General features: G+C 46.2%; 1 protein-coding gene across 4 annotated transcripts in view; it reads right to left on the bottom strand.

Moving 5' to 3' along the window:
- The window catches only part of LOC130565581 (1-phosphatidylinositol 4,5-bisphosphate phosphodiesterase beta-1-like), a 52,820-nt gene that overhangs the window by 8,246 nt on the left and 24,695 nt on the right, over window positions 1–19,879 (bottom strand). For 2 of the 4 annotated variants that reach the window (XM_057352423.1, XM_057352424.1), the window contains exons 4-21: window positions 19,662–19,802; window positions 18,547–18,626; window positions 17,738–17,791; window positions 17,557–17,632; window positions 8,357–8,457; window positions 7,794–7,960; window positions 6,553–6,699; window positions 6,300–6,457; window positions 5,959–6,041; window positions 5,561–5,645; window positions 4,161–4,335; window positions 3,708–3,812; window positions 3,570–3,625; window positions 3,143–3,239; window positions 1,958–2,042; window positions 1,291–1,415; window positions 864–1,018; window positions 232–396 (exon numbers count right to left, since the gene is read on the bottom strand). In XM_057352423.1, the coding sequence (XP_057208406.1) occupies window positions 232–396; window positions 864–1,018; window positions 1,291–1,415; window positions 1,958–2,042; window positions 3,143–3,239; window positions 3,570–3,625; window positions 3,708–3,812; window positions 4,161–4,335; window positions 5,561–5,645; window positions 5,959–6,041; window positions 6,300–6,457; window positions 6,553–6,699; window positions 7,794–7,960; window positions 8,357–8,457; window positions 17,557–17,632; window positions 17,738–17,791; window positions 18,547–18,626; window positions 19,662–19,802 (2,055 nt within the window). Of the gene's footprint in view, window positions 1–231; window positions 397–863; window positions 1,019–1,290; window positions 1,416–1,957; window positions 2,043–3,142; window positions 3,240–3,569; window positions 3,626–3,707; window positions 3,813–4,160; window positions 4,336–5,560; window positions 5,646–5,958; window positions 6,042–6,299; window positions 6,458–6,552; window positions 6,700–7,793; window positions 7,961–8,356; window positions 8,458–9,385; window positions 9,987–17,556; window positions 17,633–17,737; window positions 17,792–18,546; window positions 18,627–19,661; window positions 19,803–19,879 lie in introns of those variants that run through there. The other 2 variants (XM_057352425.1, XM_057352427.1) reach the window with 2 other exon arrangements.

Here is a 19,879-nt window from a genome sequence, read left to right as displayed (position 1 = left end):
GCCCTACAAAGGCAAAAGGCAGTAACTTCCTTTTTGGTGGAAAATGAGTAATTGATATTTGTGGGATATTCAAGGCCTCCTTTATCATGTCGATTAATATCTTGAGTCACAAAATACTGGGTTGTAACTCCAAAAAGCCAATGTGAAAACAACAATTACAAATATTTCAAGTCAATTTTCTCACTTTCACACTTTGCAGGGCAGTATAATGCATCCATAATGTGGACATACTCTTTTGAAGACTACTGGATCTTCATCCCATACGGGGTTAACTGCATTGCCCTGCGATGTCTTTGTCTTAAAGGCTTTTCGCTTGGTGTCCACTGGCAGACCATACATCTCCACCTCTGCATAGATACCAACTCTCTTATCAGACAGAAACTGACCGGATATAATCTGGTAAAGACACACACATACATGTATAGACAATCTTTAACTTTATGTTGTGGGATCATTCATATAGAAGTTTCCCATCAGAAAGCTTGAGGCATTTTTTTATCTTGATATTCAAAATGAAACATGCTATAAAAGATGCTGCTGACAGCCTCAGGTCTCTTTCTGTTATTGTGTTTGGACTGATCACCTCAAATCAGATCTAGCGCAAGATAAGCTTACGAGACTATAATGTTGTGAAACTTCACTAATACGTATGTCACAAAAACAACTGGCCATCCCATTTATTCAAGGCAATCACATTATTTACCAATTCCAGGTAAAGGGCCGTGACAGTTTGTCTAAATATTTAATATAAAATAGGATATAATATAAAAATAAGATTTTGGGGTGAAATATCAGTCAAACTCAACATCAGTTTCAGCAAAGCTAACAAGTGTGTTTGCTGCAGATGGGAGATCCTTACTGACCTTCACAGACAGTGTGTGAGCTACAATCCCATCCACTGTTCTCTGTGTGAACGGATCAAAGTGTTTATCCACCCTTCGAATAAATTCCGGCTTCAGTCGATAGCCACATTTCCCATTGTACTCGAATATTCCAAGATTCAACTGCATGGGCAGATCTGACACACATGCACGTTTGTTTCAGTGATGACATGTGCACATCATCTTCACATTTACATACAAACATCAGCTGGAATCATTTAGATTTTTAATTTACAGGTGCAGCCACACCTTTCCATTCACTTTTTTTGTCGAATTGCTTCACATAATAAAAAAAGTCAGTGGATTGTATATCTGTCTGTATACACTGCTTGTATTGTGTTCAGATACACGTCATGACATGTGTTGACACTATAAATCAACATTCAACACAAACGAGAACTCATCGCACCCATCGTCTGAAAGTTCAGAGCCACCAGCTGACATCCAGCGTTCCAGAAGAGCTGAGGCATGTAGTTCGAGGAATCCACTCGAGTTCCTTTGGGATAAATTCTGCTCAACTGTACTTTATTATACCTGTGCAAATGAGTTAAGAATCCTGGACAGACAAAATGAGCCTTTAGTAGGGATGTAACGATTCACTCAACTCACGATTCTGGTCTCACGATACGATTTTTCACTATTTGTTTTACAAATTAGAAATGAACAACTGCTCTTTTATTATTTCTCAAATGCTGCACATTTCTTTATAAAATAAAAATATATTTTGCGTCAAATAACAAAACTAAATTGCAATTTTAAAACAAATTCCAAATCACATAAAAAAATTCATAATACAACAGTCTCTTTAATATAAACAACCTATAAGACTGTGCTTTTCCTAACTTTATCAGCATTTCCACGTTTACCAAGATTGCATTAAACACAGCGGCCCCTGCTGTTCAAAACATGTATTGCGATTCATTTTACATATCAACCGACTTGAAACGTCACAAATATATTATATAATTTAATCGATTATCAATCGGCTCACAGTGAATCATAACATTCCTAACCTTTGCCATCAAAGGTTTACATGGAAAAGTTTACGGCCAGTGGAAGGGCAATAAAAAAGATAGTCGACAAACTCCACAGGCGATTCCTTGAGCAGCTCCAGGGCTTTGGTCTCCACGAACGATGACATTTCGTAACTCCGATTCATTTCTGCACAGAAAACAAACAGAACACACAGTCCTGTGAAATCATAATGTTTACTGTCACGTGTGCTGATCTATGTGCCAGTGTACACTGAAGGCAAGGCAAGTTTATTTATATAGCACATTTCATACACAAGGGCAATTCAAAGTGCTTTACATAAAATGATTGACAAAGAGAAATAAGACGTATCTTTAAAATGCTAATGATTTAAGATCACAAATACAACTTTAGATTTTAAGAAACAATAAAACAGCAATAAAATTGATTAAAAATGTGAGTGTATATATAAAATGTCACGGTCCCACCGTCTTGTTTATGAAATTCTAGTCGTGTGGCGGGATCGGGGCAGAGTCCTTAGGTTTTATGTGAGAAAACCATGAGTTGTTTGTTTTTACTTCTCATGTGTTTTCTCGTGTCTCGTCATTAGCCCTGCTCCTCTCGTTTCCTTGTTATCTTTCCCTGAGTGTTTGATTACCCACACCTGCCCCGTGTCGTTATCCCTCGTTTGTTTTCCCTATATAATACCCTCATGTTTCATTGTCCTGTGTCGGTCATTGTTCATTGTTGTCATTAGTTAGATCATGGGTTCGATCCCAGAGATTGCACATACTCTGATACAAATGTTTAGATTAATGCAATGTAAGCACTCATCAGAAATGTTGCCCATTGAGAACAAACAGATTTGTCTCGGCTCTCACTTCACGTGATGTCACAGTGTTTGTTAGCCATAATGTGAAACATGATTGATTTTACACAAAGTGGTGAAGAAGCACTGCACAACACATGAACTGCTCCAGAACTTGCTCATCCGTGAACAGCAGAATGCTAAAGTTCTATCTGCATTCTCAGCAGTTTTGAGATAATGAGTTGCAAAGTTTTTGCGATCCAGTTGACACTTTGTTTTCTAAAAAAAGTCCCACGATGTAAAGAAAAAAACACCACAAAATGTAAATAAGTTGTCACAGAGTAAGAAAGAATACATGAATAACTCAGTTTTGTGAAAATGTCCAATAGAACCCTTTCATTCCAAGGTCACGATCTCTGAAAGCTCATTACACATGATGATGTCATGTTGTTGAACATATTCTGAGAACAGGGTGACTTACTTTTACATGTCTCAAAGGAGGTGAATTTGACAGGCTGAATGTAGTTGACTAAGTTGGACATCTCCTCTGTGGCAAAGACTTCATTTACAGCCATCCCCTACAGACAGCAGAAACAGTGTAAAGAGCTGCTGCTGTAATACACTCAATGACCACTAGATGACCTCACATGAGTTTCTGTCACTCATCCTCAGATGACTTTGAGGCAGGCGTACTACACTAGAACATCACTATTTGAGCAGTATTCTGGAACTTATGGTTTGGCTTGTAGTTCAGGTCAGGGCTGTCTTGGTCAAAATCACAGTGATATTGAATGACATTGGATATTATATTGTTTTATTGTGATTGATGGGGTAAAACATTCATATATATTTCAAGTAATACAATTTAAGCCACAGATTTAAACAGTCAAATGTACAAACAAACTTACCTCATCGTTGGGTTTTTTACTTTCGTCGTTGTCGTCACTCTCTGCATCTGGATCTTCTGGAAAACATGGCACATACGCTCACATTATGTTCAAAGAGCACGGTAGATTTTACCCCACTGTTCCTTTTAAATGACAAACCTTTCTCATCACATGTTTTATCCATGGACTGAATTCTCTGAACATTTCCCTCGGTGTGCATCACGCCTGCATGAACGCTGTCAGGTGAATCCTGATGTGTGGACCCTGAAACATCAAACACACTTCATGTGGACCACGATTACGTCATTCACCTGTGTTTGTGTTAACAAACTGCTCTCATTTTATCTCCATGAATGAAAGAGTTATCCTGAGACTCAATGTAATGTGCTGAAGCTGACTGGACAACAGGGGGCAGCGTCACACTGCACACATTTATAATGATGTGTGTGTGCGTTTGTGTGTGTCGATGATTCCTGACTGTGCTACCTGAGGCACTTGCCAACTTTTTCTTAAGTTAACAAGAGAAATGCTTGTGGAGAGACATTTCTTAAATTGAGAGCTGTGTTGTCCTGTGGGTGTGGAATACGCTGTTGGTGAATGTGTTCTGCACACCTGCGCCGGGTGATGAGGGCTCGTATGTGCTGGATGTGTCGCTGTACGTGTTGGACGTCTGCTCGGAGAGTTTCTTCTTTGTGCTTCCGTCGGCTTTATGTGAATTCTTTTTGTTCTTGATAAGGATTTTACCCATCAGGTGAGCGGGGCTGGGCAGTGGAACGCCGGCCTCCATCTGAACACAAGTAAACACCACACATATCCACCATAAACACCTTCAACAACACGCATACACAGTACATAGATATGACACATGTAAGAGTGGCAGCTTCCGTGTGAGAGTGGGAGTGTGTGTGTGTGAGTGAGTGTTAGAGAGTGTGCGTGAGTGTTAAAGAGTGTGCGTGAGTGTTAGAGAGTGTGTGTGTGCGTGAGTGTTAGAGAGTGTTAAAGAGTGTGAGTGTGTGTGCACGAGTGTTAGACAGTGTGCGTGAGTGTTAGAGAGTGTTATAGAGTGTGTGTGTGTGTGCGTGAGTGTTAGACAGTGTTAAAGAGTGTGCGTGAGTGTTAGAGAGTGTGAGTGTGTGCGTGAGTGTTAGAGAGTGTGTGTGTGTGTGTGTGTGTGTGAGAGTGTGAGTGTGTGTGCGTGAGTGTTAGAGAGTGAGAGTGTGTGTGTGTGTGCGTGAGTGTTAGACAGTGTTAAAGAGTGTGCGTGAGTGTTAGAGAGTGTGAGTGTGTGCGTGAGTGTGAGAGTGTGTGTGTGTGTGCGTGAGTGTTAGACAGTGTTAAAGAGTGTGCGTGAGTGTTAGAGAGTGTGAGTGTGTGCGTGAGTGTTAGAGAGTGTGTGTGTGTGCGTGAGTGTTAGAGAGTGTTAGAGAGTGTGCGTGAGTGTTAGAGAGTGTGTGTGTGTGTGTGTGTGCGTGAGTGTTAGAGAGAGTGTGTGTGTGTGTGTGTGCGTGAGTGTTAGACAGTGTTAAAGAGTGTGCGTGAGTGTTAGAGAGTGTGAGTGTGTGTGTGTGCGTGAGTGTTAGACAGTGTTAAAGAGTGAGCGTGAGTGTTAGAGAGTGAGAGTGTGTGTGTGTGCGTGAGTGTTAGACAGTGTTAAAGAGTGTGCGTGAGTGTTAGAGAGTGTGTGTGTGTGTGTGTGCGTGAGTGTTAGACAGTGTTAAAGAGTGTGCGTGAGTGTTAGAGAGTGTATGTGTGTGCGTGAGTGTTAGATAGTGTTAAAGAGTGTGAGTGAGTGTTAGAGCGTGTTAGACCGTGTGCGTGAGTGTTAGAGAGTGTGAGTGTGTGTGTGTGTGTGTGTGTGTGTGTGTGTGTGTGTGTGTGTGTGCGTGAGTGTTTGTGTGAGTGTTAGAGAGTGTGAGTGTGTGTGTGCGTGAGTGTTTGTGTGTGTGTTAGAGAGTGAGTGTACTTGAGTGAGTGTTAGAGAGTGTGCGTGAGAGTGTGTCGTCTACACTCACAGCATATTTCTCAAGCACTTCTGTGAACAGAGCATCACCAAATATTGATCTGCAATACTCAGCCATTTTTGCCTGCTGTTTGAGACTGTGAGACAAATAGATAACGTTACACACACGCGTTACAATTTTGCAATGTTGCAAAGCCGGTTCAGACAAAACATATAGCACACAACAGTACAGCCATAAATAAACTGTAATAAAATGATGTAAAAACAGGACAATTATGAAATACATGAAAAAGGTACAGTAATACTATGAGATTTACATTACTAGCTGCAATAAAATAAATGTCTAGAGTGCTAATCGGACTGTTACATTAAAAAAAAGATTACCTGTGTCTCAGTGAACAAGACAACAACTTCTGAGACTAAAGTGTAAAAAGAAGAATCAAAGCTTACGAATCCACATGATTCTCAAAAGACAGAATGATGGGAAACGGTGAGGTTTTAAAGGCACTCTCCGCGATGGCTTCTATCACATCCTGAAAACATGACAAACATTTGAGTCTACAGAAACGACACTCAGTGTTCATACATTAGGCTATCAAGAAACATCAAAATATAACAACGTAATATATATAATATAGATAGAAATATGGAAGTGGTTTGGGATTGACAGACACTGGATGTATTGTTTGAAATAAATCTGAAATTAGACCTTGAAAGAAACATTTCTCAATGAAAGAAGAGCTAATTTATCAAAGAGGCCAGAGATTCTCCAGAAATTCCTCCTGCAGCACCTTGAAGGGGATCTCAGATGTCATTGTAAAGCCATGTGTGATGATGGGTTCTTCATCGGCCGTCCGGCCCTTCCAACAGTCCAGCTCAATACATCGACAGCCAGACAACAGGACCTGACGGTACATCTCCACCGATGAGTTTCCAGCCAACTGACCCGCTGCGTAAATCACACGCACAGCGTTAACATACTGCTGAGGTCAGAACACGCATGTGACGCAGGTAGGTGTGGTTTGAGGCAGCTGATTGGCTGACCTGTGAGGTAGGTGTTGTGCGAGGAGTTAATGAAGTAATGCGAGAGCGGGAGGGTCATGTCTTCACTCTGGTCCAGTTTCTCTGGAGGTATGATGCTGTTCTCCTCTCCGCTCAGATATCTGGCGAATCCCTCAACAGAGATCTGTCCTGTATCAACAGAAACCGCTCCGTGTTACTGACCTGTGACTACTGCATGAAAACAGAGTTCACAGAAAGTGTTTGACAGAAACGTTTGTTTCACTGATGTGAGGACGAGCAGCTGACCACTGAAGTCAGAAAACACTTGAAGTGTGTGTGAGGTGTTCTCTACATAATACATGTGGAATTTAGCTACAGTAAACTTTCACACCACCCAACCCTAACGCCATAGACATCCACAGATCAGCTCATGTGAAGAGAAAACGATGACAGAGTTTGTGAGAGAGAGAGTTTAATGTATGGAAGATCCCTGCAGGCTGTCTGACCACTAGACAATAATTAAAGCCGTCGTGCCCTCAGTAGACTCCTACAACTCCTTTACCGCACATTCCTCTCGGACACCTCAACGTCGCCTCTCATCTCACCTCTTTAAACCCATAAAGGAAGATTTCATTAAATACATTTACATTTAGTCATTTAGCAGACGCTTTTATCCAAAGCGACTTACAAAGAGTTTAAGGAGCAATAAGCGATATGTCATACAGGAGCAATAGTGCAATAGGTGCCAATACAAAGTTATATATAAATACAGTCTATTAATAAACTTTCCATTAAAAACTGTGACTGCTCAGAGTTCTGGAGTTCTTACCTGTTTAATGTTTTGAGAGAATAAATGCATTTTCATTTCAGAATGAGTGGATGATGCCCGTCTGTGTGAGAGTGAGTCTGTGTGTTGTGCGTGTGTGTGTGTGTGTGTGTGTGTGTGTGTGGGAAGTACGGCAGGCAGCATTCCATCCAAGCACCCCACTGAAGCACAAATCTAAATTCTGTCTCTATGGCAACAGCCGTGACAACTTCCACTCCCTTCATATGGCGCGGTTGCATGCGTACAACTACATCACACTTTACAAACCTTCACAGGAGCTTTTCATTTATTTTTGCTCGTTCACTCTTAAATGGCTCATATTCTCTACACGAGCTGTTTCATTTTTCCTTTTTTTTGTCCTGTTTAACATCACATGAGCCTTTATAAACCTTATCACTTGACGTGTTCAGTCAGATTCTAGATGAAGAACTTTTGGACATCAGGAGAACACACAGACCTCTTTGTGAAAGCATGCTGTCAGGCTCATATTTCTCCACCAATGCCTGCACTTGCTCGGCTTTGAGGGGCGGATACAGGATCTCATTTAGTCGAGGGTCCCTCTGTTTGTTGTTGAGGAAATCTCTCAACTGCTCAACTGTGAGATACGGCCGGCTTTTGGCACCACTGCGTGTTACAACATTAACAAGAACATTAACATACAGACAAATAAACACCAGAAGTTTAGATCAGGCCTTTCTGTCCGTACTCATGATTTGATCCGTACTGTATGGCACATGATTTATTATTGTCTTCAATCTTGACTAGACCTTCAATCTAGTCTATGTGAACGGTCCTTGTATACTTAAAGATATGTGGCTTTGAAAAGGGGAGTTGAGATAACAGAATAAACTAAAAAAATTAAACAATCCTTGTCACACATCCATGTAACGTTTCGTCTACTACATTAAAATGCAATGAAAGTGATTGAAAGATTCTGTCTTCTTTAAAACCTAATGTCTACAAGTTAATTCAAGTTAAACACGTTACACTCGCAGTTTCAATGTTTGTCAATGAACTTACATTTCTGAGAAGATTGTGTCAATGTCGTTTCGTGGACATATACTGTTGAGAAGATGTCGAAATATGTCAGGTGTAAACTGATCTTGAGAAACCGAGTCATTCTGTAGGGAAGAACAGCAGTGTACTGAACTGAATACACTGAAAACTGATATCATGTCGGATTATTTGCAACGTAAGAACTGAAATAAAACCTACACTAGGTGTGATTCTATGAGTTTACAGTGATTTGGTTTGTACAATAACAGTCAACATTCAGAAACAACTCAATACACACAATGTCGAAACCATCAAACAGGTCAAGTGCCTGGAGTCAAGAAAGAAGTACTTTAGTTTAAAAGTGTTGGGTCTTATGTTTATATTAACACCGATTCAGCATAAACATTTAATTTTAACACTGAAATTGAGTTGAGATGTGAAATTCTGTTTAGAGTTGTGAAACTGTAATAGATGCTTTTCCACCGTCGGGTCAGACGCTTCTAAGAACGATAAGGAACGGTTACAGCTATACTTAAGCTCGGTTGCGCATGGCTGTTGTCAGTCGGTCGAATGCGTGTCGTGACGTCTGTTCACATGTCTGTTGCCGGTTATTTGAGAGAAGTAAACACAGATCTGGGGCCGCATGCATAAAGCCACTTTGAGTAAACTTTTAGTCTTAAGTGTGTCAAAAATGTAAGAATGATGTAACATTACACTTATTTCTACACTGCAAAAAATGACATTCTTACTAAGTGTCTTTGTCTTGTTTTGTAGTACAAATATCTAAACATTCTTAAATCAAGTTGCACTTTAAAGATATTTAGTCTCTTTTCAAGGAGAAAAATATAAGAATTAAGTAAGTGTATGGTCAAAACAAGCAAAAAATCTGCCAATGGGTGAGGAAAATAATCTTAAATTAGGTACTTGAGGAAAAGGGTCAAACTAAATTCAAATAGGCAAATTTTTTGCTTGTTTTGACCATAAACTTACTTAATTCTTACATTTACATTACATTTAGTCATTTAGCAGATGCTTTTATCCAAAGCGACTTACTCTTAGTAACTTAGTGAAGAGAGGAGTGACGTGCGGTCTCTTCGGTTCATTGAAGACCACTCTTGCCACCGCATTCTGGATCATCTGTAGAGGTTTGGTTGTGAAAGCTGGAAGTCCAGCCAGTAGCGCATTGCAGTAGTCCAGTCTGGACAGAACAAGAGCCTGGACTAGGACTTGCATAGCATGCTCGGATAGGAAAGGTCTAATTTTCCTAATATTGTAGAGCAGGAGTCTTCAGCTAAAATTGCTTGAGGTCCAGTAAATGAACCCTCCTTACCAGCCGAGGTCTGGACAATTAAATATCTAAAAATATGAATAGATTGTTTGTCATATCTATACGATGGCATAACAATGTCTGACAACAATATAATGAAGGAAAATGTGCAAAATGCCCTAATCTCTAAACCTGCACTGAATACATTCATTTCAGTTTAAGGTTTCTACTTTTGACAACCGCAACAGACTCCGAACAAATGAGACAAACCCGTCTCGTGCATGTCGATGCAGGAAGAATAAATGTAAATCTCTCGACCCATTCATCTCGGAAAACATGGTTCCTTTCTGTCGGTCTCTCGACGTTGTGTCGAACCGACAGAATGGGTTTGTCTTGAGAACCTATCATCTTCTGAGTATTTAGAAAAGGCCAATGAAAATTGGCGAATGAAATGTGCATGCCGGGCTCCTCCCCGGATGTCCGGGTATAAGAGGGAAGCCGGCGTGCTCATTCATTCACCTTTTGTTCTTCAGAGCCTACGCATCTGGTGAGCTTCTCTACGATCTGGGTGATCATTCTTTCTGCTGGAATCTACGACGTGGACAGCGGACGGTCCCTTCCTGCAGTGACTCTCCCCTGGGCGTCTCAGCAGTTCCGGAGGTGTTCGAGCAAATTTCCTTTTCTAAAAGAGCAAATTTCTCCAGCGTGGCTTGTCCCGCTGTTCTCATGGGTGCAACACACTCATCGAGGAGGGGGACGGACACAATGCCTGCTTCCAGTACGCTGGGGCAGACGTTGTGGATACGTCCTGCCCGCACTGCGGGCGATGACGATTCAGACGTTGCGTCACAGGTGGCTGTGTTCCCACGGGACTCAGCCACCACCTCGTTTGCTCCCCGTTCCGTGGCGGCAGGACTACGGCCCTGCCGTCCGCTATGGCAAGCAGCGAGGGTGATATGAGGATTACTGTGAGCGATAATCCGCCAGCCACGGCTCACGGACCGTTCATACCTCGTCTCGCTCGTCTGACCGTTCCCCAAAAAAGACGGTCCGCCGTCTTATTCCTCAATCACGTATTCGGACATGATGCGTGATGATGAGAGGTCTTTTGCAGCATCGGGGGATGACGTACTGCCATCCGACTCCTACGATTCCTTGGGCTCCCTCCCTCGGGGGGTCGAGCCCAGGAAAAAGCGGATGTCGAGATGTCGGCCATGCTTTCCCGGGCTGCCGTGAGTGTTGGGTTGCAGTGCCCGCACTGCCTCTCCCGGCGCTCGCGGCTGGCTACATGGCACCTCGGGTTTGAGCGCGGCTCCAAGCCGCGCCCGCCCCCAGTGCCGTGTTTACCGGAAGTGCATGAGGAACTTTGTAAGACCTGGAACGCCCCTTCCCGGCACGTTTCACGTCAAACAAAGTTCTGTCACCCTCTCTTCCCTCGAGGTTGAGACAGCTGGAGGATACGTCGGTGTCCCCCAGGTGGAGTATGCCGCCGCAGTGCACTCGTGCCCGTAGGTGGCGGCCACCTGGGGGGGCTCGACCTAGACTCCCGTCCAAAGCATGTGGTGTCTCGGCATCTCTGGTGTCGAGAGCTTACATTACGGCGGACCAAGCTGCCTCCTCTCTCCACGCTATGGCTCCTGCCAGGCACGCGGCCTCCCCGGAGGGTTCTCGACAGTAAGAAGCAGTCCTCCGTGCCGCAACTCGGCCGCCTCGGCCGTCGAGTCCCATGCACTGTCTGCTTCCCAGCAGCCCTGGTCCTCTTCAACGCCCTCCAGCTCTGGCGCCCCCCCTGGAGGAGACAGCGAAGAGGAGACCATCGTCCCATCAGCAGCCGCGGCGCAGCGGCTGTCATGGGAACACCTCAAGGGGATTGAGGCTACATTGGGCCCGACCCCAGCCACATCGCTGGGAAGTCGGATAAGGACGGATCCTGCCCCGTCTCTCCATCTGCTGGCCCCTCCGGGGGGCTGGCGCCCACTTACTCTCAAGAAAGGAGAGTTTCCTGTCTCTCTGGGTTACCACAGCCGCTCTCACCCTCTGCACGACGGTGAACGGCAAACTCGACGTTGCGTCATGGCAAAGCGCAATGTCGAGTATAAACACCAGCCCTCAGCACTCTCAGTCAGACAGTGCGTTGAGCTGCGCAGTCGCCAGGCAGGAAAAACGGCAGAGCCGATCTCCTCCCCGGGGGACCTCCCCCGGCAAGGAATCCATACTGCTAGCCATCGAACCACCCCCCGGGGGGGCGATGAAGCAGATAAAACCTCTAGTCCCCCTGTCACTGTTCTGGGAGCCTGGTCTCAGCTTCCCAGACTGTCAGGCTGGCTGAGGAAGACGATCCGTCTCGGCTACGCGATTCAGTTCGCTACACGTCCGCCCAAGTTCCGGGGCGTCCTTTTTACCTCAGTCAAAGGCAGAGATGCCCCCGTACTTCGGGCGGAGGTCGCCTCCCTTCTGGTGAAGGGAGCGATCGAGCCCAACCCACCGGCCGAGATGTTCAGCGGGTTCTACAGCCCGTACTTCATTGTCCCCAAGAAAGGCGGAGGGTTGCGCCCTATCTTGGATCTGCGTGTTCTGAACAGGCACCTACACAAGCTGCCTTTCAGGTTGGTCACGCAGAAGCGCATCCTGGCATCTGTCAGGCGTCAGGACTGGTTCATGGCAATCGACCTAAAGGACGCGTACTTTCATGTCTCGATCCTCCTTCGACATCGGCCGTTCCGACGGTTCGCGTTCGAGGGACGGGCATATCAGTACAGGGTCCTCCCCTTCGGTCTGTTCCTGTCTCCACGAGTCTTTACGAAGGCCGTGGGAAGGAGGTGTGCGGGTACTAACTATCTCGACGACTGGCTCAAGTTTTGGCACACTCTCGAGATCTGTTGTGTACACACAGGGACCTGGTGCTCCGGCACCTAGATCGGTGGGGCTACAGGTCAACTGAGAAAAGAGCAAGCTCTCCCCGGTGCAGAGCATCCTCTTTCTCCGTATGGAACTCGACTCTGTCCTCACGAGCGGCCCCGCTCACCCCCCGGGGGGGGGCGCGAGACCCGCGACGAGGAAGCCCGCACCCTCGCGGCCTCCCTGAGGCAGCGCGACTGACTAGCGCGCCCGGTCAGTGTTGAACTGCCTGAACATCAGAGAGTCAGCGGTCCCCCTGTAACAAGAGGCTCCTGGGATACATGGCATCCTCGGCGGGGGTGGTCCCCCTCGGGTCGATGCACATACGACCGCTCCAACACTGACTGCAGAGTCAAGTTCCTTGGAGAGCGTGGCACACCGGCAGCAGGCGTATGGTCACACGCTTTTCTGCCAACACACCCTAACCCCCTGGTCTCCATGACCTTCTTGCGGACAGGGGTCCCCTTTGGGATGCCTCCCTGCAAGGTTGGGGTGCCGTGTGCAATGGGCAAGCAGTATCGGGGCGGTGGACGGGCCCCGCCTGCTTTGGCATTCAACTGCCTAGAGTTGTTGGTTGTGCTACTTGCATTGAGGAGGCTACTACCTCTCGTGCAGGGAAGCACATGCTGGTCCTGTCGGACAGCACAGCTGCTGTGGCGTATTCTTTCACTCACAGCAGCTAACATGACTCGCCCGATGCCTCCTCCTCGGGAGTCAGCAGGTGATCAGCTCCCTGCGAGCCACACACATCCCAGGCGTCCTGAACCAGACAGCCGATGTGCTCTCTCGTCAGTTGATGCCTCGCGGAGAGTGGCGACTCCCTCCCCGCGCAGCCGGCTCATTTGGGGGCAGTTTGGCCAGGCACAGGTGGTCCTGTTGCCTCCCCGGACTCCACCCATTGTCCGCTTTGGTACTCCCTGTCCGAGGTACCCTCGGCATGGATGCCCTTGCACACAGCTGGCCGCGGGACAAGCGGAAGTACGCTTCCCCCCAGTGAGCCTCATTGCACAGGGCCTGTGCAAGGCCAGGGAAGAGGAGCATCAAGTGGTACTAGTTACGCCCCTTCGGCCTAACCAGGACTTGGTTCTCGGAGCTGAGGCTCTGACAACAACTCCCCCCTGGCCGCTCCCCCTGGCGGACAGCTTCCCCAGGGGAAGGGGCACGTTACGGCATCCCAGGCAAAACCTGGTCTCCATGTCTGGACGGGACGAGGAGATCCTGAGTGACCCACCCCCGGTCCGGTTGGGACGTCACTCAGGCTAGGGCTTCGGCCACTGGGCGGCTATACGCCCATAGGTGGCGCCTCTTCTCGTCCTGGTGCTCTTCTCGGCGAGAAGACCCGCGGAGTTGCTCGGTCGGGTACGAGCTGTCCCGTCCTCAAGAGAGACGGGGGAGTAACCTCTCCCCCTCCACACTGGGAATGTATGTAGCCGCTACGGCCGCTCATCATGACCCAAGTGCTGGGTAGCCTCTGGGACAGCACGACCTGGTCATTAGGTTCCTAAGGGGCGCGAGAGGGTGACCACCTTACCCGCGCTCCGTACCCTCTTGCGACCTAGGTGGCGGGCCTCAAGAGGCCCCGCCCCCTTCGAGCCTCTCGGGGTTGCCGCTCTTTCTCAGTCTTGATAAAGACGGCTTTCCGCATGGCGCTCACCTCCAAGAGGGTAGGGGATCTACAAGCACCCTCCGTGTCCACAGATTGCCTAGAACTCGGGGCCGGGATTCTCACGTTATCTTGAGACCCCGCCCCGGCTACGTGCCCAAGGTTCCCACCACTCTCCCGAGAGACCAGGTGGTGAACCTGCAGGCGCTCCCCACCGGGGAGGAAGACCCAACCTATCCGTGTTGTGTCCAGTACGCGCACGGCGCCTCTACTTGGACCGCACGCAGAGCCCAGAAGCTCTGAGCAGCTCTTTGTCTGTTTCGGAGGTCAGCAGAAGGGAGGGCTGTCTCCAAACAGAGGCTGGCGCACTGGATCGGGGATGCCCTCGTTAGGGCATACCGATCTCTATTCGCCCCTGCCCGTTGGGAGTGAAGCACACCCCTCATGGGCACTGGCTCAGGGCGCCTCTCTGGCAGACATCTGCAGAGCTGCGGGTTGGGCTATGCCTAACAACTCCGTGAGGTTCTAATACCTACGCGCGGAACCGGTGTCAGCCCGCATCCTGGCAAGGTGTGGGACCGGCAGCCGGTAGGGCATACGCCTGCGGAAGCCCTTCCCCCTCCGGGGGGAGCAGTGGCGATCCCGCCTCACTTCTTTCCCCTCGGGTAAAGAACAGGCATTCCATCCATCACTAAGCACCCTTCCAGGGGACAGGCTGGGCAGAGCAGCCCTGCCCCCTTAGGCCGGGGAACAGTTGAGTTATCTCCCACATAGCTCTAACCGGACCTAGTGCTCCAGACGTGGTAACCCCCCCTCCGTGGGCTGTTCCGTCTGATGTATCCTCATGAATGGTTCCCACCTTGGCAACCCATGACCTCCCCAGGTGGACTCCCACCTTGCGGTTAACTCCTGCAGTCCGCACATTCCTCCCATGAGTTCTCCCCTGATGGTGAGACCATGTGGTGTCTCCACTAATTCCTCCCTACGGTAGGTAGTGGCCTCTGCAGCCGTTTTCCCCCCCCGGGGGGAATAATGCTTACCCAGTGGCCCGTACGGTGCCGGGCGGCTTCTCGCCATTTAGAGAATCAGGCCTCCGCCCGTGACGGCCGGCGTTAGGGGGCTTCCCAACTTTTTGTGGAAAGCTCTGGGTCCCCCTTCCTCTCCACTGGAAGGTCATAATTTCGCGTTAGCGTGTTCGTCTGACTCGCCCAGGCCAGTCAACGTCGCTCCGCAGAGATTGTGACGCGGCTCAGTGCTGTGGCGTTTTCCATAGGAACCCCATTCTGTCGGTTCGACACAACGTCGAGAGACCGACAGAAAGGGAACGTCTTGGTTACGGATGTAACCTCGGTTCCCTGATGGAGGGAACGAGACGTTGTGTCCCTCATGCCACAACACTGGCCGCCCACCCCAGCGGTCAGGGGAGGATGCTTTAGGCTCCTCAGACCAAAGGTGAATGAATGAGCACGCCGGCTTCCCTCTTATACCCGGACATCCGGGGAGGAGCCCGGCATGCAAATTTCATTCGCCAATTTTCATTGGCCTTTTCTAAATACTCAGAAGATGATAGGTTCTCAAGACAAACCCATTCTGTCGGTTCGACACAACGTGTCGTTCCCTCCATCAGGGAACCGAGGTTACATCCGTAACCAAGACGTTTTCATCGTCAACTTTTCTAACTTTTGAAAAGGACATTGTTTTTCAGTCACTGAGAGCTACGTCTGTGCGCTGTGCAGCGAGTCTGTCTCGGCTCTCTTCACTCATCGACGTCTGAACGTAGCAACAGTGCGCATATGTTAACTGTCCGTGGTGCCGTAGGACCCAAACTGCAACTGAGCGGACCTTGATGTGCCTGGTATAAATTTGATTGCATTACAAAATAATGTCAGGCGTTCATTTATTTATTATGTCAAAAGGCTTTGAAGTCCGGACGGACGCATCTCACGGACCGGAGTCCGCTAGTTGGTGACCCCTGTTGTAGAGGATGAATCTAAAGGACCAGGTGGTGCTGGCAACATGATCAGTGAAGTTAAGCCGATCGTCGATCACCACTCCCAGGTTTCTGGCCGTTCTGGAAGATGTGATGGTTGATGAGCCCAGTTGAATGGAGAAGTTGTGATGACTCTTTGTGTCGGCCGGGATTACAAGCAGTTCTGTTTTAGCAAGGTTCAGCTGCAGGTGATGGTCGTTCATCCAGAGCGAGATGTCGGCTAGGCATGCTGAAATGCATGCAGAAACAGTCGGATCGTCAGGCTGAAATGACAGGTGGAGTTGTGTATCATCCGCATAGCAGTGATAGGAAAAGCCATGTTTCCGAATGACAGAGCCTAGGGATGTCATATATATATAGAAAATAGCAACGGACCAAGCACTGAGCCATGAGGCACCCCTGTGTCGAGATGTTGGGACCTCTCCTCTCCAGGATACTCTAAATGACCTACCTGTGAGGTAAGATCTGAACCATTGTATCACCACTCCACAGACACCCATAGCCTTGAGGGTCGACAGGAGTATGTGGTGGTTAACAGTGTCAAAGGCAGCAGACAGATCCAGTAGGATAAGTACAGATGAGTTAGAGGCGGCTCTTGCCAGTCTCAAGGCTTCAATGACTGAGAGCAGCGCAGTCTCAGTGGAATGGCCGCTCTTGAAGCCAGACTGGTTGCTGTCTAGGAGGTTGTTCTGGGTGAGAAAGGATGAGAGCTGGTTACATACCACCCGTTCAAGAGTTTTAGCAATGAAGGGGAGGAGTGATACCGGTCTGTAGTTCTCTAACAGTACAGGATTAAGAGTGGGTTTCTTCAGTAGCATGGTATATTCTTATATTATTTTTCATAAAACAAGACTAAATATCTTAGGTCACTTTTCTTGTCAAGTAATTGTATATTGAATATTTAAGAAGTGTTTTTACTAAAAACAAGACAAAAGTGCTTAGTAACAATATAGACTTAAGAATACATGTGATTAATCCTAACTGTTAAGACTAGGTTTCAGATCCTAAATGATTTAAGTGCTGAAGACGTATTCTAACCAAGTTAAGAGTAACAAGAAAGCAGCAGAGATGAGGAGACTACACACCTACCAAATGAAGACATCATGTACTGGAGTTATATGATGACATATAATAGAGTTGATCAAATGATACAAGCTTTATCATCAAGGAATATGTCTTTTGTAACTGACCTACAGTACAGTAGTAGGAAATTGAAGAACCTTTCCCACCTTACAAATCAATGCTTTAAAAGCAGAAATGATAGTAATAATCCAGCAGTGACGACTATCAGACACCCAATGAAAAACCAAATTATAGCCGTACCGACTGGGTCTGATCATCAAGAAATGGAATGGTTTGGCCCGACTGCGGAAAAGTCATGTGAAATATACCAAAACCTGTAAGTAAATGAATGGTGAAGACATTTCATGTTTAATGAGAACCTGTAGTAATAAAGTGTTTCTTACTCTTCCTGTCGGCAGGCTGCAGATTTCCAGAGCACCTTCAACTCGCTTTCTGTCTGCACAGAACGTGCGGAAGATACTAAAAGGCACAAAACACATACACACACAAGTGCACATGTAGAAGTGACAACACATTTCATACAGTCAACAGATTGAAGGATTTTAACAGATGGTTTGTACACACTTTCTCACAGGAACGCCGCCTTCGGGCGTGAGCTGCAACATCAATCTCGTGTACCTGTGAAGTGTTCAAATGACATTAGACGCCACACGTTTGTGTGTTAAAGGAGTCATATGACATGGCTAAAACTAATATTATGGTTTGTTTTAGATGTAATGTAATGTGTAAACACGATTTAAGGTTAAAAATGCTGTATTTTCCACATACCATGCTTGTTTGTATCTCCTCTTTGCCCCGCTTCTCTGAAAAGTGAGGTGTGCTGTGATTGGCCAGTTAACCAGTGCATAGTGATTGGTGGAATACTGCAAGCGTGTGAGGGAAATGTAACGCCTCTTTACCATATTTGGAACATCAGGTTCCTCTTCAATTGTACTGACAGGTACGCCCACCTTACTTGCGTATACATTTGGGCGGTCTTAGTCAAATCAGACCACCAACTGACGTAGATTTGTGGGGGAGTGGTTACACGAGTTTACGTGTCTAATACATGCATGGGCAACTTATAACACACCAAAAAACAGAAAAACATGTGTATATATGTCACGCCATATGACCCCTTTAAAGATTCAGAGAGATACTGTACATATGACTGACATGAAATCATTTGCATTGTTGCTGGGTGAGTTTCTCAGGGTTTAAGAGTGTAAACAGGAAAAGCCACATGAAATTCTCATGCAAAATTTAGAAAATAGAATACTTGTGCTAGCCTAGATTTAATCTATTTCTTGTAAATGACGTCTTTAATGACTGTGAAGACAGAAACATCACTGACTTAGTGGAACTGAACAGATGCTCATCGCGGAGGAACTTACACTTTCTCCAGACAGGATTCTCTGGACATGTTCTGAGCGAGCAGGTTTGAAGCTAAACTAAAAAGCTCCTCGGTCCACTCCTACAAACACACAGCAAAACATATATCAAACATATATAGAGTAACGGTATTTAGTTTACATTTTTTCAAGAGAAAACAGGCATTTAATAAAACAACATCTAACACAACAGGAGCATTTGTTCGGATTGATGTGACATTAGATATAGACATTCACATCTATGATTATCTCATATATTTTTGTATTCACAGATTCTTTAGACATATTCATACTGACAAATAGTCACATTGAGATTTCAGTTCCCAGTTTTAAGTTACAAGGAAATCATTTGGAAGCTATAAACAACAGAAAAATAAAACAGCAAGTGTATGTGTGCTGTGAAAATGACATGGCTGGGACATTCACATCGACTCTCTGGCACAACCCGAATCACTGGCACAACCCTCCCCAATCTACAAGAACTGTACTCATCCAGAGTGAGTAAAAGAACTCGCAAAATCCCTCTGGACCCCTCACACTTTCTCTTTGAACTGCTGCCGTCTGGTCGGCGCTACAGAGCACAGAGCACCAAAACAGCCAGACAAAGGAAAAGTTTCTTCCCTCAGGCCATCTACCTCTTGAACAGTTAAATGTTCTACTGTGCAATAAAAACGCATGCAATACACAACTATACAGTATACTCATATTTATTATACATGTGTTATTGATATAATATTCAGCTATCCACATTCAGCTGCATAACTTGTATATAACACAGTATAATTTGAATATAGCACATCTGTATATACAATATACTGTCTATTGTCCTTTTTGTCAAATGTTTATTGTCTCTCACATATTTCTTTTTTAAGTTTTGTTACCTGTGCCTTGTCACTTTTCAACCTGTATGTGCACTGGAAGCTTCTGTCACTAAGACAAATTCCTTGTGTGTCCAAGCACACTGAGCAATAAAGCTCTTTCTGATTCTGTACTTCAGATGGTAGAGTACGACACTAATTACACTGATGCCACAGCATCAGTTTGAGTTGAGGACAGCACATGTATGTGTGTTTTTTAGGTTACACACTTGTTTGGATTGTGAATGGATGTTTATTTACCTTTGCTACTTCTTCACTAAAGGCCATAAAGTTCAGGAAGGTGATGTTAACCATGTCAGTACCAAAAACCACTGTCAGCATTCTGTTCTCTAACTTTCCATCCAGGTTCCCCACATCTAAAAGTTCTCGTAGCTTGACTTCCTGAGAGACACAAAGAAACGCATCATCATCAGGACTGGAAATGTGTCTTTTATAGTAGTGAAAACTACATTGATGAA

This window comes from Triplophysa rosa, linkage group LG15, assembly GCF_024868665.1.
Source record: "Triplophysa rosa linkage group LG15, Trosa_1v2, whole genome shotgun sequence".
Classification (NCBI taxonomy): domain Eukaryota; kingdom Metazoa; phylum Chordata; class Actinopteri; order Cypriniformes; family Nemacheilidae; genus Triplophysa; species Triplophysa rosa.
Note: the sequence above shows the minus strand (reverse complement) of the source record. Positions and strands in the feature narration are given on the sequence as shown.